Genomic DNA, 26,064 nt, shown 5'->3' on the forward strand with positions numbered 1-26,064 from the left:
ACAACCCTTCTTATTTATACATGAAATCACGTACATTAAATGAGACGCACCAAAATTGAATCGTGTAAAAACTAAGTAATGATTCATCGGGAGACGCAATTTCTCAATTAAATACGACATTAGAACGCCACAGAGTAACTTTAGAACACCGGAAGCAGTCGGGCATGGTCATATTATGCGAAATGTATATTGCTATTCCAGAGCTCAATTAACTTGCCATCTGTAATGAGTTGATTATTCTCGGCGCTTTACACTGGGGTTGCAAAAAAGTCAAGAGGTCAAAACCGAGTTCGATGTTGAAGTCACTGTTTTCAGTCACGAATCAAATGCGAGTCTTTCTTATGATCTTAACTGTGGCGCCATTTATGATCTTATCTTATCTTATCTTATCTCTGGCGCCATTGAGAGTATCATAATTCTGCATGAGGTCGAGATGTAGGACTGCATTTAAAACCAACAGTGTTTTAAACACTTTCTTTAAAGGTTAGCTTATCCCATAGAATGCTAATCGTGTGATTAAAAGCCGCTAATGGTGACACATTTTGAGCGGAGATAATAAAGTTGGCTGATCCGGAAGAATGCCAATAGTGTGATTAGAAACTGCTAATCCGCAAGCATAAAGTTTGATAAGGTTAAATCAAGTAGTGCATGCGATGATATCTGCGTTGCATCAGTAAGGGAATCGTAATCAGTGCGGTGTACAGCGACGAAATGGATTACAGAATGCACGTACATCGCTCTGCAATTGTTCGTGCATAATTGGTTTAGTGTTGAGTGAAGCCATATTGCCTTTACGAGACAATCGTCGCGGTCATTATCAGACATCCCAATCCTGGGTTTTTCCACCCAGATCTGGGTTTTTCGAGCATCACCTGGGTTTGTGAGTTTTTGTCCTTGAAATCTGTTTTTTTTTTTAAACCTCATGTTCGCCAGATTAATTTTATGTTCGAAAATCAGTTATATTAGATTAGTAAGATTACAATGTCGAAAAATACACGAGCTTCATTGTCGATTGACTGCTTTATTGCTGCATTGTCGAGGAATTTTGTTATATTGTAACGGCAGAGTCACTACTAAAATGAAAGGCCTGGATGTGATGGAGCTTTATTGCATACCAACTTCCAACTCGTAGAGAGTCATGTTCATAGGGCAACTCATTGGAATTCGGAACCGTTTTCTTACAATTTATGTCGATTCAAGACTTGACTGCTAGTATCAATAAATAAAATGGGATCTTGGTTGCTTTCACAGCTTATGTAACGTCCATTTGCAAAGTAATAATTTTGTTTATCACACAAGCTTTCCGAGCAACGCGGACCTATTATTTTTGTAGCATTGCGTCAAAAGGAAAACAACATATATTTTCCTATATTTGCATTGTTGACCGAGCAAAATGTATAGTATGAACTGTTATAGTTTCAATATCAATGGGCTAAAACTCCATGTCAATATGACTGTAATTAATGACTGTCAGTTTCCAATTTCTCAGCTTCCGCATAGGAATCTGAGTGAAATATAGGATCTGGGTTTTTCTGGGTTTGTTTAGCGTCCACATCTGAGTTTTTCCAAAATATCTCAGTAGCATCCCTGGTCATTATCGGAAAGATTTGCGAGTGCGTATGTTACGCAATGTACACTGTACAGTTTGTTTATAGACAAGTGGTTAGCCTAATTTCTAAATTCATGCGCTGCGATCAACCTCTTTTTTTAATCCTGGGTTATCACATCCTCAGGAACGCGATAATCGACTTTATCGATAATCGAACATTACTATCTCCGCCATAAAACACGTTTTAAGTACTGTCTTATAACACTTCTATTAAAAGGATTGTTTTATTTTTTCAAAAGATGCATAATTATGTCACACGAGTGTAAATACTTTCGAAAAAACATGTATGGTATGAGCCAACGGCTATTTTCACCCGATATAATCGACCTACACAATATGGAATGGTTGGAACCCGAGAAAACGTCGTCGGTTCAATAGTTATAGCACGTAGTTTTCGATCATTGACACGGAATAGCCTAGATGTTCTGATGATGATGACCACCGACCGTAAAAATGCTGCATTATTATGTAAACCTGGCAAAAGATTTTTTATTCCGGTTAAGACATAGGTCGGAAGCCTTTTTCGCCATATTGACCCTCATTTTCAATTTCCCATGTTATTCCACTGTAAGGTCACAATTAAAGATTCGTGACGTCACGTCTAATAAAAAAAACAATAAAAAATCAAGTTTTAAATGAGGGCCATGTTGTAAACATGTTTCTTTCAAATTGATTTTTGGCAACCTTGTCGATAGTCGTCACTTGGTGCTTAAAAAACAAAGAGTGTATCATAGCGATATATTTTGATGTGGCATTTCGTCTCATGTGGTCAGTATCGCCGACTTGAGATTTCAACTTTCGAAGCGGCAATATTCTATAAATCATAGCTATAATCGTTACACTTGAAAGCAAGGATTCAAATTTCAGTGGCCGTGCCAGTTTCACTGTATATCTATTTTGTCTTTTTACAGCTTCGTAAGGATCACGGATATAATTAACGACAAACGAAATCCCTCGGATGAGGACAAGGCACTAGATGACGGAGGAGATGATGATATACAACATTTCGAATGTCCATCGCAGTACTCACACCCATGCGCAACAGAGAGCTACGAAGTGCTGGGATTAGAAACGAGTCAATAAATATCGGAGAGAGAGTCGGGCTTTCGATTATGAACTAGGGATGGTGTGAACGCGAGGTTCACGTTCGCGTTCTGTGTGTGAACCTCGGAAATTTAGAGGTTCGCGTTCACAATAGGACCTTGGTAGGTTCTGCACTGTGAACCTTTTTGGTAAATTGTAATTTGGACTTCACTATAAGATTTTTGGTTAAAATATATTGCATCTCAACTGCGGGTCACTCTATGCACGGCGCTGGCAGCATAAAAAATCAACACTAAACGAGCATGCACCTTGACAACATTTAAAGTTTCACTTGCATTTTTGTTGCAAAAAATTTCTCTAAATGTCTAGCTTTCCGTTTGTGAATATTTAGTGACTCTCTGCTGTGAGCTTGACCCGCAATCACACAACATCACGAGCGATATACGTAGTCAGCGAATGATGCTTATTCAACGAATCAATGACACTGACATCGTTTTCTGATGTAAAAAATCGAGCGGGCGTACGAGGTCAATCTTGACATCATATTCTTACTGTATCATTAAAACGAAATCCGTGCGATTAAGTCGCTGGCTACTGCTATATAACTTGTTTTTATGGTATCGGTAGCGTGTATAGAAATCCGTTTTACACTCTGCTCAATATCAATGTAGCAATACTCAGACTCCGAACTCATTGTCCGGTCTGTCAAAGACCGTTAAGGCGTAAGCTTATATTCCCTGGTAAGTCCTCGTCGAAATTGTTGGCGAAGCGACGGAATGTATTGATTTTATGAGATTATTATATGCCTTCATAACCGCAGTTGATACATTTAGCGACGTTTAAAACGCCAATATGTACTTCAGCAATGTGACATTATGTGGCCCGAGTCTTCGCTAGGTATCGTGTACATTAATATAGGCTATCACTTCATTGAAAGATAGGGTTGGAATTAGCAATATGACGTCACGAGGTTCACGTTCGTGTTCACACAGAACCTTTTAAAAAGGTTCGCGTTCACACGAACCCGAACCTTTCAGAGGTTCACACCATCCCTATTATGAACCCTAATACCCCCCTCGTGCAGCGCTGCAAATGACGTGACACCACGGTATTCACAATTCCACAGTACTGATCGCTCCAATTGCCAGAAGCCAATAATGGCGTGTCATCACAAATCTTATGTTGAGTTTTGTATGTCTAGGTCCCAGCGAAACCTCTGAGATGGCTCGCGGAGCCCCTGATGTTCCATGGTATAACGGTCAAGAACCACTGACATAGGACATCTTTCTCATGACAAGACTCTCAATGCCATTTTAGGCGGTACGCATCATTGTCAACCACAATGTCATACATTTGTTATCAATATAAGTTATTTAAAATGCTCGAAACTTGTGAAATTTAAGGAAGTTTGCGAACTCATATATTTTCAAGGAACAGGAAACATATATTGTATTAATTAGAAGATCACTGTAAATATAGCAAACCCAATGAACACCGAACAGCTTTTCTGGCCATCGTAACTGATTTGACCTGGGGTGGGCAAACATACTGTTGTGAAGCATTTTTTCTGCAATGAAATTAGTGAAATCAAATCGTCGTTCAGTTTTGACAAGCCAGCACTTGACGAAACTGCTCCGCGCTGCTTTAACTTCATATCAGCCTGATGTAAAACGCCTTGAAGCCAGGGTGGAGACTGGAGATGCTCAGTATACTATCACCACACAATAATAAACTCCATTCGATAGCCTATACATTTCATTGGGACGGAATAAATTTATATTTTTGTGTTATGACTCATAGCATTGAGATTTTTGATACGTGGTTCGCGTCTGAAACAGGAGTAGAGCAATAATGGCCTGGAAAGTTACTCCCCTTGAACGACCTTAATCGCAGTGAATAATTACGTCAAGGCGAACCTCTGTTCTGTTGTTTGTTACAACGTCGCAGAATATCAATTCGTACATCCTAAAAGTAGCATATTATGCTCACCACAAATTTCAGCTCTCTCAAAGCTAAGAGAGCGAGAAAGATCAATGGACGAATACAAATGCGCGTGCGAGTGTCCTATGCAGAACGCCTGCACCCTGTCTTATACTGCATGTAGGATTCTCTTGGTTCACACTCATTGAAACCTTTAACCGATGACCATAGCTATAAAAGCACCTGACGGAATAGGTTGTGAGCAGACGCGTCATCACAAGTTTATGCATCAGGTACAATGATACTATATATATAACAACAACTCTGGTATATTCTCACATCACAATCGTATATGCAGTTTGGTTACAGTCGTAACGTCAAAAACAGTAAATTCACCAAGGCGCTCAGTTATACGCCCAATCGTTCATGTTAGTGAGAAATCAATGAGAGTGTACCAAGACTGAAATACTGCCATCTTCGGATAAGCACACAATATCCTTTTTCTTGTCGCCGTCAATATATCCAGTGTCAATCACACCATCTTCGCAGAAACCGCCCATGTTACTGGACCAGATCGGAGAGGGTGCGAAGGATGCGCCTTCGCCACCAGTTACGTGGAGAGATCTTCCCGCTTTATCGACGCACAATATATCTTCAAATCCATCGCCATTAAAGTCGCCGACGTGACGCTGTCCATCACATTTCGCTATCGTGCCTTCCCATAACTTGTGTGCGAATTGAGGAGTGGATCGATAGATCCCTCTGCACGAAAAAGGTAAGGAAATCGTGATGTAATAGGACTATGTCGCGAAGAATCGTGGCTGCTAAGCAGAGCCGCATTCGATGATTCGAATAGTTGCATCTTTATCGAGTATTAAAACTAATGATGCGAGTTGAACAGTGAAATATGAGTTTTTTCGAGTACCGAACTTATTCGCTCCTTCCCACTATTAAGAGTCCATTTTTCAACGAGAATTATTGTTTCGATGCTATTCACCACTGTGGGGGTTTTGAAACCTTCGTTAGTCCTAATGCAGCATGCGAATATATAGTACAAAGCTACGCACTTTGGAAGAAAGGTCATAATGTGAGGTCGTGATCAACCACAGCATTGTTACGAATGGCAATGGACTTCAATGTGATGTCACAATACCATGGTCCGAAATGTGACAGTACTATATTTTGTACTTCACTATACCTATAGTTTTGCATTTGAGTTGATGGCGGGTGAGAGCAAACAGATTGAAGCAATAGGCCTACTGGGATAGTCAGACTTATGATCTAAAAAATCAAAACGAAATACATTGTCCTGTCCATGTACAAGGTACAATTGTACGTGGGTATCTACTATATCTATTAGTCCAGTGGTTCTCAACCTTTTTGTGTTCGCGGACCCCCTCAAGTCTTAGTTCAATTTTATCTAAATTATCGTGTAACCGTCATCTGTCCTGTGCAAATATCAACTCAAGACTAATGATAAACAGCAACACAATGACCGTTCTTGTCAATAAAACCATAGGCTACAATGTAGAAATATGGGTAGACTTTTATTATTTCGAAGGGACTTTTTCATCTGAATTTATTATTTCTTGAAATATGTGATCGTGTCTTGAAATTTCGCGCCTTCGATTTGATATGAACGAGTGCCGAAAATTCATTTCCACAAAGGCGGCGAATGTAATATCAACTCCTGACGCTTCCAACGACGCCTTTGAGCACGATCGCAACATATGGCACCAAAATTGAGAAGTCGATTTTTCAATGAAGCAGCTCATTTTCAAGATATTCTCGGATAGCAATTATGCATATCACAGGACAAAATGGATTCCGGGATGAGGTTTTAATCCCTATTTGGAGACAGACTAGAAAAAACTATTTTGAACAAACCTCAACAAAACATCTTTAAACATCAATATGTTTGTATCAGTAGGCTATTAGCAGTTTCGCAATTAAAATGAGTTTACACAGTACGATATTTAAACTCGTACGACCATTCAGTTGATGTGCTTACTGAAGCATTAGCAGTTTCGAAGCGAAACTATTTCGTGAATTCCCTAATTTAAAATAGTTACAAATTCGTTATCAGTCATTTTGCAAATTTAGAAGTTTCGCGAACCCCCTGGAAATGCTTCGCGGACCCCCGGATGAGAACCACTGTATTAGTCGAATGGCCCTATAGAACCTTCATATGTCCGTCGAAGGACACGACAGTACTTACATCACCCCGTTCTCCCTGAAGCATATGACATCGTCCTTTCCGTCGTTACTCAAGTCACTCAAAGCAATTTCTCCTCCAACGCATTTCACAGGCAAAGCGACAACTTTCGAGAAGGACACTGCTAGCAAATCGTAGGAGTAACATATACGAAGGAAATTTATTTAGTTCTACCAATTAGGATAAAGTATGTTGCACACTCTGTGTGCAGTTTTTGCACTGTTCAGGCCTACCTTTCGAGCAAACCTTTGTGTTGCAGAATTTGACTTCCCAATTCTTTCCTTCGCAACCGACGCCCCCGGTACAGATTCTTTGCCTGAATGCAGTCGTTATTAACAAAAGCTAAACCGACCGCAAAGCTTTGCTCAATCCACCTCAAATGATAACCGGAGCCGCAAGTTGCAGAGCAAGCCGTCCAAGATTTCCAAGATTGCCAACTACCTCGGCATTCAGTTGCCGTGCAATTTTCAACCTGAACGTTCTTTCCGTGACAATCGCTCGCGGAAACTGGCAAGTTCTTTTTCTCGCATTTACGAACGCGTACTCTGGTTCCGACTCCACAACTTTCAGAACATGCCGACCATGCTTGCCATTGAGCCCAGAGCGCTGAATATATTTAGTTATTAGCATGGACGTATCCATAGTGGGGCCAACGCTCTTTATTGACTCTCAAATTTCATATTCTGATAGCCGTGTGACTTCATCGTTGAAAAAATCCCCTTCAAAATTGCATTCTGGCCGCAGCTTATAGTTGTCGCACTTAATTTGATATGAAATAACAATATACTGTAATTATGATATTTGATATTTGAATATGGATCATATCTTTCCCGTGTTATCTTTTCATTATACGGTGCATTCTCATTAACGAAAGGCCAACTATGGAGTTCCATAATCCCTGCTTAAATAAACCACGACAATGCAAATGTTGGTCGAAGGCAACGAATGGAAAGCATGGCTGATACCAGCTTACACATTTTTGCCAGCTGCTCTTCGCAACCATACATTTTGTTGACTTGATACGTATCGGAATTCGTCAAATCATCTCTCTGCGCAATAATTGGCTGCATGGTTGCCTTATCCAGGATTGTCGGGAGAGAATTCGATGAAAATGCGTATCCACTGTAATGCATGATTGAGTTCTTGTCATATTCTGAGCCAAGTGAGTCGATAGCGACCCGTTTCCGGAAATTGTGAGCGTAATCTGCAAATAAAAATGGTATAGATGTATAACTATAGGATAACAATATGTAATTAAGGTCGGTTTCGATGAAACAATGTTAACGGCTGCCGCATACGTAAAGACGTGCCGTGCATGGATAAGTCAAATGAAAATTTCTCTGCAATTATCAGCTAATTGCGAAAATGACTGAAATCTGGCGACGTAACGAAAGTGACCAACGCACCAGCCTATGATATCAGCATACTTTTCTTATTAATTAAAAGCGTCAATACCTCAATACATATTCTTAGCAGATTTATAAGATACTCACTATTGCAATGTAGACAACACTCTTACCTTTCCAAACATTTTCGAGCACAATTTCAACATAGTCATCTCTGTCAGGCCGTGATTGTTCGTGCCAAAAGCCGAGGGCGTGCAAAAGCTCGTGCTGAACTACACCGGTCCGAGCGCAGCCTGATCCAATTGAGATCAACTGCGGGCCTCCTCGCATTCCAACAAACGACCTTCATGAAATATGGACGATAGGACAATTTCGGCCATGTACATTGTACAATGCTTAATATGTTATAACAATAATTCGTCACTATACGAAATCATGCAGTCAATGCGAAAAATTATGAGAAATGTATGTAATTATGCAGATAAATAATTTATTGCCAGGTGCAAATATGTAGTTACCAGCAGCCGCTTGATTTAGTGAAAACAAGAAAATTGGATTGATTAGTTCTTGGTAGGAAGTCGATACACGTAGATCTGCTAAATCTGTCGATAGCTTCGGATATGGCACTCCTAGCCGGTTGTGCTATTGAAAATAACAATTCTTTTGTATAGTGAAAAATATTCAAACAATTCGTATTACATAGTCTATGGTCAACCTCATAACCAATCTTCACTCTTCCGTGAATCCTATCTTCGTCCCATGTTGGTCTATTAATCGCTACTCCGTGGGCTACTTCGTCGGTAGCCCGCGGTTGGTCGTACACCTGTAAACAAAGCACATCCAATCCCAATCAACGATTAAGGGAAAGCTCATTCTTGCAATAAAGTGTTAATTACCCGAGACATAAACGGAAAGTCCTGAATATCGAACTTGATATCTCCTTCAAACATACCATTACTTGCGCATGAGCAGTTTTGAAACCGACAGCCGTCACTGTCAACTTCATAGCCGAAGGAACACGGGATCTCGCAGTGGAACGTGCAATTCGTGCCGTTGCCGTATAGTGCATCTGCAGAGACATTAACAGGAAAACACATGGCTATATTATCAGGTGTACCGACACTCCGAGAGTCGTCGAGCATGGTCAGTGACCATTGGTCACATTCCATTGAACATACAAACAGACGTTACATAATAGCTACTATTCAGCGCTCGAGATTACCGACCGGACCACGATCTGATATATATGTATTAGGGTTACCATATGTCCTCTTTTAAGAGGATTCGTCCTCTTTTTTGACTTTTTTGAAAGTGTCGTCGGAGGACGCCCAAATGTCCTCTTTTTTGAGATTTTGTCCTCTTTTTCGAGAATTTTGGTTAAATATTAGGGATGGTGTGAACGTGAGGTTCACGTTCGCGTTCTGTGTGTGAACCTCGGAAATTTGGAGGTTCACGTTCACAACAGAACCTTGGTAGGTTCTGCACTGTGAACCTTTTTCATATATTACAATTTTCACTTCATTATTACATCTTTGGTTCGAATTTATTGCATTTCAACTGCGGACCACTCTATGCACGGCGCTGGCAGCTTAAAAATATCAACACTAAACGACCATGCACCTTTACAATCTCAAAAATTTTACTTGCTTTGTTACAAATGTTTGCTCGAAATATCCAGCTTTCCGATTGTGAATATTTAGTGACTCTCTGCTGTGGTATTGACCCGCAATCACACAACATCACGAGCGAAATACACTGCATGTAGTCGGCGAATGATGCATATCCAACCAATAAATGAGATTGACATCGTTTTCTGATGTAACAAATATAGCGGGTTTACTGTATCATTAAAACCAAATCCGTGCGGTTGAGGTGTTGGCTATAGCTGTATAACTTGTGGGGTAATATCAGTAGCAAGTATGGAAACCTGTTTTACACTCTGCTCAATATCAATGTAGCAATAATCAGATGCCGAATGCATTGTCTGGTCTGGCCTAGACTTTTAAGACGTAAGCTTATATTCCCTGGCAAGTCCTCGTCGAAATTGTCGGCAAAGCGTCGGAAGATATTGATTTTATGGGATAATTATATCATTTGATTGCCTCAGTTAGCGACGTTTAGCGACGTTTAAAACGCAAATATCTACTTCAGCATTGTGGCATTATGCGGCCCGAGTAATCGCTAGGTATCGTGTACATTAATATAGGCTATCACTTCATTAGAAGATAGGGCTGTAATTAGCAATATGACGTCACGTGACGTCATGAGGTTCACGTTCGTGTTCACACAGAACCTTTCAAAAAGGTTCGCGTTCACACGAACCTGAACCTTTCAGAGGTTCACACCATCCCTATTAAATATATGTCAAAATTCGACTGAGATACAGTAAATTACCACTGAAGTAACGCTCCGGCTGCTATTTCGGGAGCCGAGCCGGAAAGTTGACCTTTTTTTTAAATTTACCATTTTTTCAGGATTTTCCTCCGATATTGAAAATCTGTAAATTTTGAAAAAGTGTATCCTTTTCAGATTTCCAAAATTTGGCAACCCTAATACATATCGACCTTGTCTTCCAACGCATGCCACCTCATTTTTGTCGCTGGTCGTATTTATGGTATCTTCTATCACATTTCATCCAGTATACATTCTTCTTTACATCGTCCAGCGCTCTAGGCCCAGGTTGGTGTCTGATTTCCAAGACGATTACAAAGGGTTTCGACACCTTCCTGTCTTTTCATTGCAGTCCATCGCAATTTATTAGTGTTTTGAAAGGATTCAATTATTAACAACAAACTGAACCGAGCTGGATTACAGTAATAGTTGATTATTACAGCAGATGAATGGAAGTCCTTACAATTACCAATGATACATAAGTTACCTAAATGCATTAAGACTCGCTGGATCTAGCCACTTACATGCGCAACGCCATTATCTATCATCCTTTTTTAAAATTTCTGCCGCTAAAAGCTTAAATTGTTATTGTTAGGTTGGCTAAAACACGTTGCACGCCAAATCTGGCTCTATTCCAACGAGTGGAAATGAAGCTGTTAGAGTTGTAAAATTTTGAATTTGTTAAAAAAATTAAAATTTGTAGTTTTCAAATTTGACTGGCTAACCCATGAAATTGTTAATTTATTATCTACAAAAACTAATCAAAACAAATTTGACTCAATTCGACTATTTAATTTTTTTTTAATTTGAACAACCCTAATGGGCATTCACGTCCATAATAGGCTTGAGGTGCTGTTAGAAACGAATATGTGTAATGAATGAATAGTTACCAAGGCATTCGTTCACGTCAAACGGGCTCACCCCTTCTGTCGAGTTATCTTCTTCGTTCAACAGCCTATTACATCTCGATAAGGAGACACCTGAAAATTGCAACTTTGCGACTGAAGTTTTTGAAGTGGCGAAAAAAAGATTAAACTCACCTCGTATATCAGCAAAATTTACAAATAGTAGTAATAATATTACAGTCATCACAGGAATCTTACTTCGACTCGCCATGTCTCTCATTATATGTCAGTATCATATGTTTCTTTTCACTGAATGAATTAAATGGCGGCTGACTAAAATAATGAATGTATTAGGTGCCCCTTGGATTGTTACTATACAACTCTATCACTATCTTAGAGCTTCTAACAGGTGAGATATAGCGACTTTCAGTCCTCGTAGAAATATGTCTGTTGAAAAAAACTCAAATGAAATCAAACGATGTTTCTTCTGTTATCTATCACAGCACACATGTAGAAATATGCATACATCCATGTAGAAGTATGCATAAACGCATCTATCAAACGTCACAATTATCTATATTCAATTTCGTCCTTGTCGCAACCCTGCGAATGGACGAATTACACAGACCTAATTTCAACTCGTGTAACTTTCAATGACAAGGTAATAGTTGGTCATTAGCAATAAATTTACATGTACCGTATCGTTGTCGCCATCCATGTTTTGTACTTCAATGAATGTGGTCGCCCGAGTTCTTTTTAGGTTAGTCATGAAATATGTTACAAATGACACATGCATTGTTTTGCCCTGATGCAGCTTTCACTGCCGAACATATTTTTACAAAACATGACGACATTGCGATGTGAATTATTCAAAGATTGTGTTTGATAACTAAGTTAATCTACTCCCAGATTTTGCTGGAATGCTTCGCATGATCGCTGACCAGACAGAAAAAAGTACGGTACGAGATTAAGTTACGATGTTTTTCGCCAAGTACGGTATCGTGATCCCTGGTCGTCCACCATGAAGGTTTATATCACGTGCATGTGTATCGCACCATCACCAGGGCAAGCTGATTACGTATGATTATTAGCTTACATGGTGTCGAGCTCGATCTGATATAATTTACCGACGGGAAACTTCTCCAATCTCCAGTCTTCTGACCTGATATGAGAAAATGAAGTAACACCTGGCGGACCGGATTACTGAATCGATACATTAATCGCGTATTTATCTATCTATACACGATATAGATCGTAAAACTTCAAATTTAAAGAATAGAGACCAAAAACAGTATTTATTGAATTTATTAACGTAATGTATTTCAATATCTGTTGAAGTCATTGAGACACCTGTGCTCGATCAGAGTTGTTAACAAATTCTCCAAACTCTGGCTGCATGTCGGAGGTAGAAATCCCTAGTAGAGACCAAAACAAAGAATCAAAGGGGAAAAAAACAAGCAACTAAAGAATAACCTACATTCACTATAATTAGTAATCAGATAGTGGCGGATTGCGACAGACTGTGGTCGCAGGCAGCATTATCATGTAAGACCGGAAACTGTTTACGGACCGCTCAAAATCATTTCGCAGGCCGGGTCTGACTAATTCCACACACGTGGAGCTCGATGTGATCCATTGCTAAATCTACCTTGCAATACCGACCGGAAAAACTCCCTATGTCTTGAGTAATATCTGTGGATTCAAGAAGATCTCGTACGCACATGACAGGTCTCTTCAGTTCATTAGCTAAAGTCGGCTAACCTATACTTTTGGTTAGCTGTACTTCTATTCCGGGAAGGAAAAGTCCTAATCACCCGCAACGGTACGTTACGAAATTACGATATCGAATCGAATAATCCAATCGTACCGTATTGATGTCGATCAGATTTCACAAATTTGACGTAATTTATATCACGCATCACAAATATCATTTAGCTATCGCGCGGTCGCGCAGTGTTATTAATTCATCATGAAATCATGAGCGTTTACTAAGCATCATTCTTAGATCTTGGGTATTTAGTACGTAAGCTATTCGCCATGAAATGTGTGATTCCGATTATATTGAACATCGAAACCATCAACGACTTGGTCCACCACAGCGCTAACGAGTATGGATTTGATGGATACGATTATGACTGCCCGAACGTGATTTGAATAGGCCTACTAGTCTGCGCTTGAGGTTGCCAGGCTGGAATCTGTCACATCGATCTCGCTTTCCGACATATGCCTCCTCGTTTTAGTTTGATTGGATAACTATATTCCAATTCTACTACTTCCTATCTTTTCAGTTGCATCACAATCTTGTAATTCCTCGAAACCAGGGCTTTGGAGCAGCCGTAAATTTGCATTGCTCCGGCTCCGGAGCTTGCTTCTATCATACATTAGCTCCGGCTCCAGCTCCGGAGCCGCATTATTACCACTGCTCCGGCTCCAGCTCCGGCTCCGGCTCTGAAAACTATCGAAGGTGTTTGTCTATATCAGGGGTAGGCAACACGCGGCCTGCGGGCCATATATGGCCCGCGAGAAGGTTTTAAGTAGCCCGCGAGCTAATTTCCCATTATATTATCGAAATTCTGTTTATCGAAATTGAATTGCTCAGATTGTGAACTTGCGAGGCCAACCAAAAATATGATTAGTCTGGCCACGACACTTGGGATGTTGATGACTAAAATATCAGTTCCGAAGCATTGGCAGATCCAGGGTCCAGTCACATTTTTAGTAAATCGTCGTACATTACAATAAACTAAAAAAGTAGTCAAATTTTTCTTCACGCTTCGCATGTTTAATTGTCACACGATTACTTGCTTTGTAGCCTAACCCCACACCGGAATATGAAAAAACGCCTGATTTAGCCGATTGAGTCTAACTATATTCGCTATGACGAGAGAAAGTCTTTTCGCGTTTGCGCTCGCAGAAAGATCGTCCACGATGAAATGTAGGCACAAAACGTTTATCGTACATTAGCGAAACTCTTCGATATCGATATGTCCAGATGGTGAATAGTCCTGTCCTTGCAAACTGAGTCCAGCGGGCGGTGTACAGTTGACCCGCAATATACCCAAGTAATAATAATATTAACTTTGAAAATTTCACGCGCCTGGCGCGGCTAGTGGGCAGCGCACTCGTTTATCAATTTCATGTGGCCCTTTAGCCGAAAAGGTTGGCCACCCCTGGTCTATATAGATTACTAATTTACCCGTAGGTTAGTTATCTATAGTAATCTAGAGTCTGTCAATCGTCAGTAACATCGGATGCAGCAACGAAGACATAGGTGCCGCCGTGCCGGCTTGTGACGTCATATTGAATACTTGTCAATTGTCGATAACATCATAGTTGCACTAGAACGCACTTTACTCGGTGGCATTGCTGTGTACAGCATTAAAATTATGATGCGGCGTTTTAACACTGGCACTGTACTCGATAACATTAAACCATACAGCTCAATTCAATCTTTAAATGTGTGATTATTATTCAACTGTAACTGTAGTAGGAGGAATATTGGCCGATATCACGACGTGATCAATAGAAATGTACGCACATTGCACATTTACAAGTCACAGTGCGCGATAATCCGGGAATACTAGAGTATCAAGCAGACATCAAGAATGAATATACGAAACAGATGATTACAAATTGGAAATCGCGTATCAAATCAGTAATTTTTCTCTAAAATAAAATACCATGGGGTCCTGACTCCTTGCATCGCATTGAGTAGCTCGCACCGCGACAATTGTTTGCTGGGTGTAATGGCGTATTTGGGCTACTCTTCTGCCATCCCCTATTCACGCTCGAAAATCCTTACTGGAGTGAATGACGATCATGCGCAGTAATGAATTTCAATTAGCATGCATAATTGCATACTCAATAACACTGTCCAATTTCGCGGCCCGCTTAAAGAACTAACACGAAAGAACGAGTATTTGCTCATCTGATTCATAGCAACGACGAGATGAAATTTCTCGGCTCGTGCTCGTCATATCGACATGTGCAACGAAATCACGTTTTTATCCTCTCTACCATTTCGCGTAATACATAGTGACAGGGATATCCAAAAGATATCCCAGATAGTGATCATTATTTTCGAAGCGTATAATTGGCCAGCACGGTAGTGCTGATGATGAAATTGCGGGTATACCGAATACCCACAATATTCAAAGGCCTATTTCGCATACCGCGAGGTTCGGCACTCATGTATGGAAATTGAACATTGAACATATGACTGCTCTGCTGTTAAATCCCCGGGAACATGGTTAATCGGAAAAGGTAGCGCTAAAGAGGAAAAGATTCTTAATTCCGCGAAGGCCTGCTGTTGAATCATGTGAAATCAGCGGATATGGTTGTTGCATATATAATAGCATCTTATGAAATACGCCGGAGCCGGAGCTACCCCTCAAATAACTGGCTCCAGCTCCGGCTCCGGCTCCGGCTGAATTTTATGTCAAGCTCCGGCTCCAGCTCCGGTAAAAATGCACGGCTCCGGGGCCCCGGCTCCAAAGCCCTGCTCGAAACTACGAAATTTTATCATACTGAGCAGAACGTAAGAAGGAATACTCAACATCCAGTTAGGATATAGAGTCATATTGACGTTTAGGGGAGTAGCCTACTGAACTCCGGGCAACCGGACTTAGGTGATGGGTTTACTTACTGGTGCTGACGAGATTCCTTTTAACGAACAATTGTCAATAACGCTACTGCATAGAGTTCTGAACACAAGCACTGTTGCTCTTTCCTGGCTTTACGATCCCTTGATCAATCTACGTTATGCTATCACGAAGTAAACATAAACGAGAATGTATACTGCGGCGTGAATGCAATATAAAAGCAGAGAAACACAGGCATAGATATAAATTACATCATAACAGACAGTGACCAGCGATATTTAGTTATGAAGCCTTTCAAGTCGCTTTATGGTCTGCAAGTCGCTTTATGGTCCGTCTAAGATGAAGAGTCAATACAAGCTTTTTCCCGCCACAATGGGCATGTTCGTCCACCTTTGGGTCCGCTAGATGACGTAACATCGGTTGTAAAAGATATGCGTCCCAATCTTCTTCAAAATTATACTGTGATAAAGGATGATAAGGTGCGATGACGGGCCACGAAATTTCGTTTCAATTACCTCTCTTAGCACCGTGTTGATTGCAGCAAAAGCCGGCGCGTAGTTGTTGTAAAAGGTGTTCGCGCTTCCGTGGATTACGGCCGCGCCATTAGTTTCCGCTGAAGTGCACTGTCTTTCTTCGCGATCGTCGAAGCAAAATTTGTGATGATAATTGTACTTGCAAGGTAAAAGGTAAACCAGATCTGAAAAAATGACGGCAAGGTGACAATGATCCTAAATGATGACAGGAAATACACTGTAGCCCAGGGATCACCAACTCAAAACGGGTCGCGGGCCACTTTTCAAATTTCGTAGCGGCCCGCGGGCCGCATGAATTCAATATCGGTATAAAATAGGCCACACAGTTTGACAACCACGTTTTAGAACTTCATGTCAGTCCAACGCTGTGCTATCTAACATAGGCGACGGGCATAGTTACCACAAAAGAAGTAATATTTTATCGCAGGAATACAAATGCAACAAACATCACGATCATCAATTTCATTTTATTCTGAACTCTGAGCTGTGCAGTGTGCACGATACCTGGCAACGCTTTTCAGCGACTAAGGAATCGATATTGGGGCTAGCGAGTGACATAACTAGCTGAAAGACCATCTCCACGTAAAGCTTGATTTTATGGCGAAGCCCCTAGCCGTTTTCTAAGCGAATATCGGTCTTGGCAGTGTTTGGCCCATTACACGTCAAGGCAATATGCCCATGCCCTGCCCAATGCCCATTCGTATCAGCTGATTCTCTCTCGATGGAATACTGTTGCCATCGCCAATGCCGTTTTAGCTGGTGAGGAATAGTGCTGTTGGGCACAGGAGAACAGTTTATTTTGAAACAACTACAACAATATGTTGAAACCGTAGTCAATTTCAGCATTTCAAAATGCTTTTCTTAGCATTCTTCCGGAATCCCAACTCAAGTCGCGGGCCGTAAAATATGACCTCGCGGGCCTCGTGCGTGTTGGTGACCCCTGCTGTAGCTTATAGATATACTAATTAAAGAATTAGCATACAGTCCTGTTACAACACGCACTTGAGTGAAGTACGAAATAATATATTTTAGGACCTGCTCGTGAAAAATCCCATACTAACTCGTATCTCTGTACTGTATGCTTTTATCATCAACCCGCTTCTACTTGAATATCACAATATGAAGGGCTACAATATTCGATTCTTCTCACATATACCTGGATTGTAATGAAACACAGTGTTGATAAGATTTTGATCTCCGAACATATTGCTTCTGTTCATAACGTAAAGAGGTTTTAGAAATTTCCAATTCCAGGCTTGCAACTGCGGTGTGATAGAAGGGCTCTTGAAAACTTCGCTTCTCATCCGTGTTAAATTCATCAGAATTACCTGTCGATATACAGATGTGGTCAGTAACGACGTACTTTTACTTTTTCGAAGTACTCGAGTAGTTTTCCTCTACTTCTGGTACTTACTCAAGTAGATCTGATTTTTGCTACTTCTACTTCTACTTCTTAATATTTTGTGATCTACTTACTTACTTTTCGCTATTTTCAGTTTGTCAAGTAGAAGTAGTTTAATCTTCCAATCGGGAAGATAGCCTGAGGAATTTCGGGGCTGTTTTCACGGAGCATCAACATTTAATTTTCATAAAATTTGAGTAAAGCCCAGAATTTTCGTCGCGCTTCGCGCGCAGTGGATACGGCGTGACCAGTATGATTTCACTATATTATCGGTGAATATAATTTAGGCGTGGTTGCGTTCACACCGCATTGTCGCCCTTCGCCATTTCAAATATTTCATCACAGTACATAATATTATGGCTCATCATAACGTTTGAAACTGATGTTTCGCAATCTAGCATTTACTCATCATATCGTAATCTAGAAGTCCATGTCGTGTCCTAATCTAGAAAAGTGGACTCTGATTTTTTTTTAGTTTTAGAGCTGTTTTAGCATTCCAACCTTCGAAACTTTCTGCACTAAAGACATGGAATACATGTTCCGCTTTTAGAAGTAGCATTTATATTCTATTTCACTTTCAATTCCCATCATATACTTAGAGTTCTAATTAATAGCAGTTCTATTGTCTGGATAACATGCATGTTGAAGTATAAAAACAGGTGTGGTAATGCCTATAATTTCCGGAAATAAAGCTACACAGTATGGCATTTTTACGATTCACCATATTTTTTTATTAATGTTTACTAATCGCGCAAAGTGTTTACACCGTATCCTATACAACTTCTCCGTATTGCTCTTCGACTAATCTACAGACCTTATTTTATGGGGAGGGCGCCATACCATGATATTTTTTAAAACGTGCTGTTCGAGTAAACAGAGGATTAGTATCACATTTCCATATCAATACTATCCTTTTCATGATGCGGACGAATGCTTATGCTGTCGAAAATTGGATACCTCCTGGTATGCATCAATAAGAATCTATCTCTGCACCTTTCGCATAGCTCAATTTGCACCTTTTGACAATCCATGTGAACAAATTACGATCGTTTTCAAAACTACTTACTTACTTGAGTAGATTTAAATTCAGTAAATTCTGCTTCTACTTCAAGTAGTTTTAGGTTGTTCATGGAAGAAGTAATTCTACTCGTACTTGAGTAGATTTTTTCGTCGCTACTTCTACTTCTACTTGAGTAGCTTTCTTGACTACTTTGACCACCTCTGTCGATATATCGAATTTATTAAGCAACATACTTTGCGCTATAGTTATGAGTGTCAATTGTATATGCCTGGTGCTGTTAAAAATTCTGTAGGTGATAAGAAGACTTCTCTAAAGTCCCACATCGTTGCGGAAACATAATCTCGATGACCGATTATGTAAAAAGATCATCACACGATTATACCTTGTGATGTGTGATAGGCCTACCTCAAATGACTATTGCTTTCAAAATTTAGCCTACATATAAAGGAATGCAAATCCTAGAGTACTCGACAAAGAAACCAAGTATGCGTGCACACGTCGATAAAGTCATATTATATATAACACTCACTCCAGCATTGACCTGAGTCAGTTTCCCTGTCGGTGTCGAGATAAAGTTCGGGTTCTCAGTAGAAACTTTGAAGTCCCATCCTACTCGCGGAGCCAACCCGGCCACCTGCTTCTTATCAAACTTGACGAAATGATCCCAAATGTCCTCAACCGGGCCCAAAAATATCACGTCTGTGTCGACGTACAATACGGAATCAACTGAACGCAGCGACTCCTGTGGTCCAAAACTGTCATGTCCAATAAAAGACGCCGATATAAGCATATACTTACGGGAAGAAATAATCGATACGATGAGCATGGGCCCCACCAGTTTCTAATCGTTGACTTCTCTTTTTCAGACAGCGTATATTCAACGGGGTGAAAGATAACGTTATGGTTCATCCAAATGTATTTCGGCCAACTGTAAAACTAATATATGGTATTAACTGCGGCCTTGAGTGTCTCACAGTAATACGTTGGGACGGTATTTTGAACATTAGTAATCTATAGCAATGTAGATGTGCAATTAGATGTGTATAGTTAGACACATACCCTATCCAAGTATCCATATACGCCATACCCCATACCTACTGATTACGATGAGGGTGCTGCCATCTTCTTTATGACATCACGATTGAATTGAGGTGGCACTTCATTGTATTAAATCTTTCAGCATCGGAAAAAGGTTATTCATAGTCAGGCACTACCAAGGAGATTACCTCATTGCGAAAATCCTCCTCTAAATTATCGGTGAAAATGTGAATCTGTAACGCGCTGGTGGTGAATATCAAGCAGCTTTTAATCATAGTAATAGCCTCATGTACGATGCTCTTACTCTTCCCTTCGCACGCCACGACTACAAGATGAATTCGCCCTGTGCCTCTTGAAGAAATGATGCCATCAGTGTCGCCAATCCTGCAATGGGATTGATGAAAATTAAGCTTTACTACACTCGCATCATAAACTTACTTAGGCACAACTACATTATAGAGTAACAGTGAAGTTATCAGCAGACTAACGGCTATCGCTAATCTCTTTACTCTCATGCGCCGCATCTGATTGCAGAATTGCAGGCCGGTTACCCTGCAACATTCTATTATAAACAGCACACTGCCAAGTTTGATCTCATCAATCGAAGCCCGTATCAGTCTCGTCGCGTATTACATCGCATCGTATCACATACTCAATAGCAACCGATACATTCACACCATGCAACCAAGCGCCCCGGGCATATTTCTTGAATATAGTATTTTTATAATCTTGCACGTTACAGTTTGTTATGATAATCACGTCGGCCAACAAGTACCAGTCAGTCAGCTGTTCGGTACTCCAGGTTTGGAATTATGTGCTTTAGGAGGAGATACATGCGTAGAAAATTGTTGTATGGTTCTATCGCGTTGTTATTTATGGGCGTTATATCGCTTACTTCAAGACTGCTTGCGAAGAATGCCCATGAAGAAAATCACCTCGCGTATTCATTTATGAAAATCCAATTCAAGGTACTGGACGTCAATTCATGGATTAGTATGTACAATTACTTCAATGCTTCGATTGTATATTAATCGGAATTACGACCAGTTAAGATTAGACGTGAATGCACCGTATACATGAGCATTGAGCAATTGAACATGCTTTTGATCAGCGTCATCATGGCGCTTTTATAATGCAACATCAAAATCTTGAAATATATCAAATTGTGAGATTTCTAAGATCGTTGAACCTCTGAATGAAATGAACCATTTGTAATGAGTATGGTGATGGCTGAGATCGGTAGTTAAATAAGTGAATGACATCACAGTATACAGCTATATATGGTATTATCCGAATTGTGTAACGTACGGACTCTACGGAATAGAATTCCGGACTTTAGGCCTGTGATTGGATCATTTCCAGATATATAGCATTGACCACGTAAAAATGATTTTGCGCGTGAATCTCGTGATTAACTTACCAGACCATTAATATATCAGTCAATATTACTACTTTCCATTATCAAGTTATTTTACTGTAGATTAGGCCTTATTATAGGCGACTTATCAATACTTTTCATCATATTTCAGAAAGACTATGACGATCGATACGTTGTCTTTAACCGAGTTCCAAAATGCGGAAGCATTACAATGACAACCATTTGTTATCGACTGGGAGCAGTTAACGGGTTCAGGGTGGAGAGTCCGTTTGCAGAAGGAGAAACTCCTCAAAAGTCCCTTTCCGAACAGAAGGAGTTCATCAGGCACATCAATTCGCAGGATCCCCCATTTCTCTATATTCGTCACCAGTATTTCATCGATTTTGAAAGGCAAGATCTTGCACGGTTAAATTAATATCAAAACTTATTATGTGATGAATAAGCACGTTCGTACAAGAATACTAGTTAAATATTTCTCATCAACTCAATAGTTAGCAAAACCATTCATGGCAACTGATGGCTCAAATAAATTTTTCCGCAGGTATGGTCAAAAGCAGCCAATCTACATCAACATCATAAGAGACCCCGTCGCGAGATTTGAATCATTCTACTATTTCTCAAGATACGGAAACATCCGAGGTGGTGGTGGATCGAAATTCGACAATGAAAGAATTCATGAGGCATGCTCAGCTCACGCACACAATCCTAAGCGTATCACGAATGATCAATTACCCATATTGAATTCAGTTGTGGGTACATTAGGCTCTCCGTTCACGACATCTGGTTAAAATAAATGTGTGATTTCGAACTGTTTCGGACGTCACGAAGAAATCACACTGTCACTCCGATCATCTGCATGTATATGTGTAACAACAATTATGAATTCTACGTACCTTTCAGACTGTTGATGAGTGCGTTGCGAAAAGAAGAAACGAATGCACCAAACCGTATTGGCAAGTGATCCCGTACTTTTGCGGACAGGATCCGGGATGCTTGTAAGTGAACATAATTCGAACGATCTACCGTAGTTGTTGTGTCTAATTGTCTCTGCAATCTGGGCGTTCCAAGTAGTACTAGTTTGGTGCGTAAACTTGAATATTTACTGAAACTTTAGTGCTTGCACGAGCTGCACCTATACCAGGGGTGTCACACCAATGAATGTACCGAATTATTGTGTGCTGCTTTGACATACGCAGTAGTTGCTGTACAAACAGTCTTTCTCGTCGATCCCGGCCCGATTAATTATCTAAGGATACCCCAAGAACTATAACGCACGGCAACACGCAAGATAACTACGTTTATTTTGTTATCTTGAACCTAACGACGACGAAATATTTTTATCTGCCACACACAGGACCAGGTCTCGGTGGGCATTGGAGCAGGCTAAGAAAAACATCGAAAAGCATTACGTTTTCGTAGGAACATTGGAGTATCTTGACGATTCATTAGAAATACTGGATCGTCTGCTACCAACATTCTTCAAAAACGGAAACGCGTTTATCCACAGTCAGGTGGTGTAATACATTGAAGGTATTTTTACACCGTTACTCATTTTCCAAATTTTACAGCAAAGCGAGAAGATACGCAACGAAACCTACACTAGAAACAAGAAGAAGACTTCTGAGAAAGCTAAACAGTTTCTGAGGTTGGAGACGAGTCTCAGTCTCGAATACGAGCTATACGAGTTCGTGCGAAATAGAATGTTTAGTATGAAACAAATATTGCTTTCAGCATCCAACGCGAATGTTGACCTTTTGAGGGCAATATAATTTTCAATTAGCTCACTGACAACATATATATTAGGGATGGTGTGAACGTGAGGTTCACGTTCGCGTTCTGTGTGTGAACCCCAGAAAACGAGAGGCTCACGTTCATAAATGAACCTTGGTAGGTCCTGCACTGTGAATTTTTTTCATGTATTGCAATTTATCACGTCATTATTACATCTATTGTTCAGTTTCTTTGCATTTCAAATTCAGACCACTTTATGCAAGGCGCTAGCAGCATAAAAATATCAACACTAAACGAGCATACACTTTGCTAATCCTAAAGCTTTTACTTGCTGTGTTACGAAGGTTTGCTATATATAGGCTATTCAACTTTCCGATTGTGAATATTTAGTAACTCTCTGCTGTGAGCTTGACCCGCAATCACACAACAGCAAGAACGAAATACAGTACATGTAAGTATTATAGTCAGCGAATGATGCTTATTCAACCAATCATTGAAATTGATATTAAACATACGTCGTTGTCCAATGTAAAAAATCAAGCAGGCGTTATTCGGGTTCCATCTGTTCAATATCAATGTCGCAAAAGTCAGACGCCGAATATGGTCCGGTCTGGCCTCGACCGTTAAGGTGTAAGCTTACATTCCCTTCCAAGTCCTCGTCGAAATTGTTGGCAAAGCGACGGAAGATTTTGATTTTATGGGATTATTACAGCATTTGGTTGCTCCAATTGATACATTTTGTGACGTTTAAAAAGTCAGCATGTCATTCAGCATTGTGGCATAATGTGACCTGAGTCGTCGCTAGGTATATATGTGTACAATAATATATCACTTCACTAACATGTAAGATTGGAATTAGCAATGTGACGTCACGTGATGTCATAAGGTTCACGTTCGCGTTCAGACGAACCCGAACCTTTTATATAGGGCTTCACACCATCGCTAATATATATGCAATGAATTGTGTTGATTAGCCTAAAGCGCACGACAAGAGTTAGTATGTCCGGTGCATCGAGTCTCGAAAGTCACCAATGTTGGCACAATGCAATTGCAACCGATTCCACAGTAAAACACGATTAAGCACCATTTATATCATCCGGTACGTTTTATTTTTTCTTGATGCTTTGGCACGCCTGCTCTTTCGAGTAATATGCAATATAATAGGCTATCATTCAATTGACTGTAGTTTATTTATCTGTGATTAGTATTTGTAAAATACGATATAGTGATAGATTTTCAGATTATTTAATCATGAGTCAATTGAATTAAATGTAGTCGTGAATGGTTATTGTGGCTCCGGCGGTGGTAGATAGATTTTCAGATTATTTAATCATGAGACAATTGAATTAAATGTAGTCGTGAATGGTTATTGTGGCTCCGCCGGTGGTCCGCCGGGAGTTCGAATAATGCAACGATGCTATTTTTCTCTGGTCTGCGAATATGACAGTTGTTTGCTTATCGTTCTACAGAACGCACAATCAGAGGCATCGGGAACACGAAACATTACACAGCTCGCTATCAAAGTTTCATATATTGTGGTAATGATATGGCGAAACATTGTGGTCCAGTATGATTTGTAAGTCAGACTTCTACACCGTGTTCCCATTGAGGAATCATTTTTACAGTGCGCGCCTGAGTCGGACTATTGTTATTGACGATTGTATCGCAGACACTCGGCCGTTCATTGATCTGTACCATCTTAACACAACACAACAAGAATGCCCAAATACACTGTTTCACTATCTTATAGACCAGTGGTTCTCAACCGGGGAAGGGGGGACGCGGGAGGCTCTCAAGGTCGGCGCGAGAAATTGACAAAGTCTGTATAAATTGTGACTAAACACGTGTTTCACAACCATTCTTAGAAGACGATTGTTGAAGATGGAACTTTTTTCGTGTTCAAAAAACTTTGCCAAATACAAACTCCAGCAGTCGCGCTCAACGGAGTACAGGCTGATTTCATCTTCATTTGAGCAGATTTTTGATATTCTTTGAAGATTTGGAGTCATTCTTTACTTCATAGCTTTGGCAGTAGCCTAAAGCTCGGTGCGCCGGGTAGCCTACCTGTTGTTAATAGCTGGCGAACTGTACTGCCCAAGACCGACTTAGATGCAATATAGATTGCCGGGTTTCGCCCTAAATTGGGCTACCCTAAATCAACAAAATTTAATTAAATTCCAATACTGATCAAATTTAGCATGGCAGTAGTCACTGCCTGCATTAGGATGGGTCACAGTACAACCTAGGAATGCGGACTTAAACTTGGCGTAAGATATACCATATGTATACTATTAAATGATGTGCTCTTTTAGACATGACGATAAGTGCATGGGAGTCAGGGGGGTGCAATTTTTTACCATCGCCAAGGAGGGCGCATGTCCAAAAAGGTTGAGAACCGTTGTTATAGAATGTAGATAATGATATCATATTGATTCAAAACTGATGACTCAAAACAGGATTAATTCAGATCTGCAGAAAACCGCTGTGAATGAGTAACACGAAGGTAGTACAATCCATTTGCGAAGATCAATCCGAGAAAGATAAATCATTTTAAAACCGGTCATTAGGGCCCCTTTCCTCGGGCCAGCTGTCAGGAACCTATGGCTCTTTGATAAATTTATAATTTGACACATTATTCCTACATTATTCCTATCTTAATTAATAATGTTGCCGCAAGTGTTTGATAAATTTTAATAACGACCGGCATCATTATTCTTGTGATAGTTGAGACAATTTGATTAATGTGGGCGTTATAACATCACATCAGCGTATACTCGAAAATATGGTGCGCACGACGAACCGCATATAGCTAACTTCGATTTCGTGCCACCATGACGTCACGAGTCTTCAATTGTAGCGTAACAGCCAATGGGCATCATTTTGTGGCCCTTTCAGAATTACAATTGAAGATATTGGGTCAATCTGGCTCTTTTGACGAAAAAAGTTCCCGAGCCCTGGCTTAGGCAATGAGACCGCAATCGGCTGCTTGG

General features: G+C 40.3%; 3 protein-coding genes across 6 annotated transcripts; 1 reads left to right on the forward strand and 2 right to left on the reverse strand.

Moving 5' to 3' along the window:
* Nucleotides 1-4,886: 4,886 nt before the first annotated feature.
* LOC145450482 (uncharacterized) lies at nucleotides 4,887-11,846 on the reverse strand. 2 transcript variants are annotated; one of them, XM_080329002.1, is made up of 11 exons: nucleotides 11,566-11,846; nucleotides 11,416-11,505; nucleotides 9,031-9,203; nucleotides 8,834-8,957; nucleotides 8,653-8,776; nucleotides 8,308-8,477; nucleotides 7,762-7,992; nucleotides 7,163-7,394; nucleotides 7,022-7,104; nucleotides 6,792-6,909; nucleotides 4,887-5,335 (listed from the first exon to the last, which is right to left on the reverse strand). In XM_080329002.1, exons 1-11 carry the CDS (start codon nucleotides 11,648-11,650, stop codon nucleotides 5,014-5,016), a joined length of 1,752 nt encoding a protein of 583 aa, XP_080185128.1. In that variant the 5' UTR covers nucleotides 11,651-11,846; the 3' UTR covers nucleotides 4,887-5,013. The 2 variants fall into 2 exon arrangements, with proteins under 2 accessions (XP_080185128.1, XP_080185127.1); XM_080329001.1 differs by having other exon boundaries at nucleotides 6,792-6,912.
* Nucleotides 11,847-16,145: 4,299 nt separating this feature from the next.
* Nucleotides 16,146-20,614, reverse strand: LOC145450749 (glucoside xylosyltransferase 1-like). Of its 3 annotated transcripts, none has more exons than XM_080329259.1 (7): nucleotides 20,404-20,614; nucleotides 20,154-20,349; nucleotides 19,726-19,863; nucleotides 19,469-19,669; nucleotides 17,661-17,832; nucleotides 16,487-16,668; nucleotides 16,146-16,430 (listed from the first exon to the last, which is right to left on the reverse strand). In XM_080329259.1, the coding sequence occupies exons 1-7, from the start codon at nucleotides 20,487-20,489 to the stop codon at nucleotides 16,266-16,268; spliced, it is 1,140 nt and encodes a 379-aa protein (XP_080185385.1). In that variant the 5' UTR covers nucleotides 20,490-20,614; the 3' UTR covers nucleotides 16,146-16,265. The 3 variants fall into 3 exon arrangements, with proteins under 3 accessions (XP_080185385.1, XP_080185386.1, XP_080185384.1); XM_080329260.1 differs by having other exon boundaries at nucleotides 16,146-16,417; nucleotides 19,457-19,669; XM_080329258.1 differs by having other exon boundaries at nucleotides 19,457-19,669.
* A 27-nt stretch (nucleotides 20,615-20,641) lies between these two features.
* On the forward strand, nucleotides 20,642-24,833 carry LOC145450750 (uronyl 2-sulfotransferase-like). Its single transcript, XM_080329261.1, has 6 exons — nucleotides 20,642-20,933; nucleotides 21,495-21,733; nucleotides 21,885-22,023; nucleotides 22,244-22,338; nucleotides 22,698-22,854; nucleotides 22,912-24,833. Exons 1-6 carry the CDS (start codon nucleotides 20,778-20,780, stop codon nucleotides 23,110-23,112), a joined length of 987 nt encoding a protein of 328 aa, XP_080185387.1. The 5' UTR covers nucleotides 20,642-20,777; the 3' UTR covers nucleotides 23,113-24,833.
* The last annotated feature ends 1,231 nt before the right edge of the window (nucleotides 24,834-26,064 follow it).

This window comes from Botryllus schlosseri, chromosome 11 (assembly GCF_051294905.1).
Source record: "Botryllus schlosseri isolate E-star chromosome 11, Bs_hap1, whole genome shotgun sequence".
In the NCBI taxonomy this organism is placed as follows: Eukaryota; Metazoa; Chordata; class Ascidiacea; order Stolidobranchia; family Styelidae; genus Botryllus; species Botryllus schlosseri.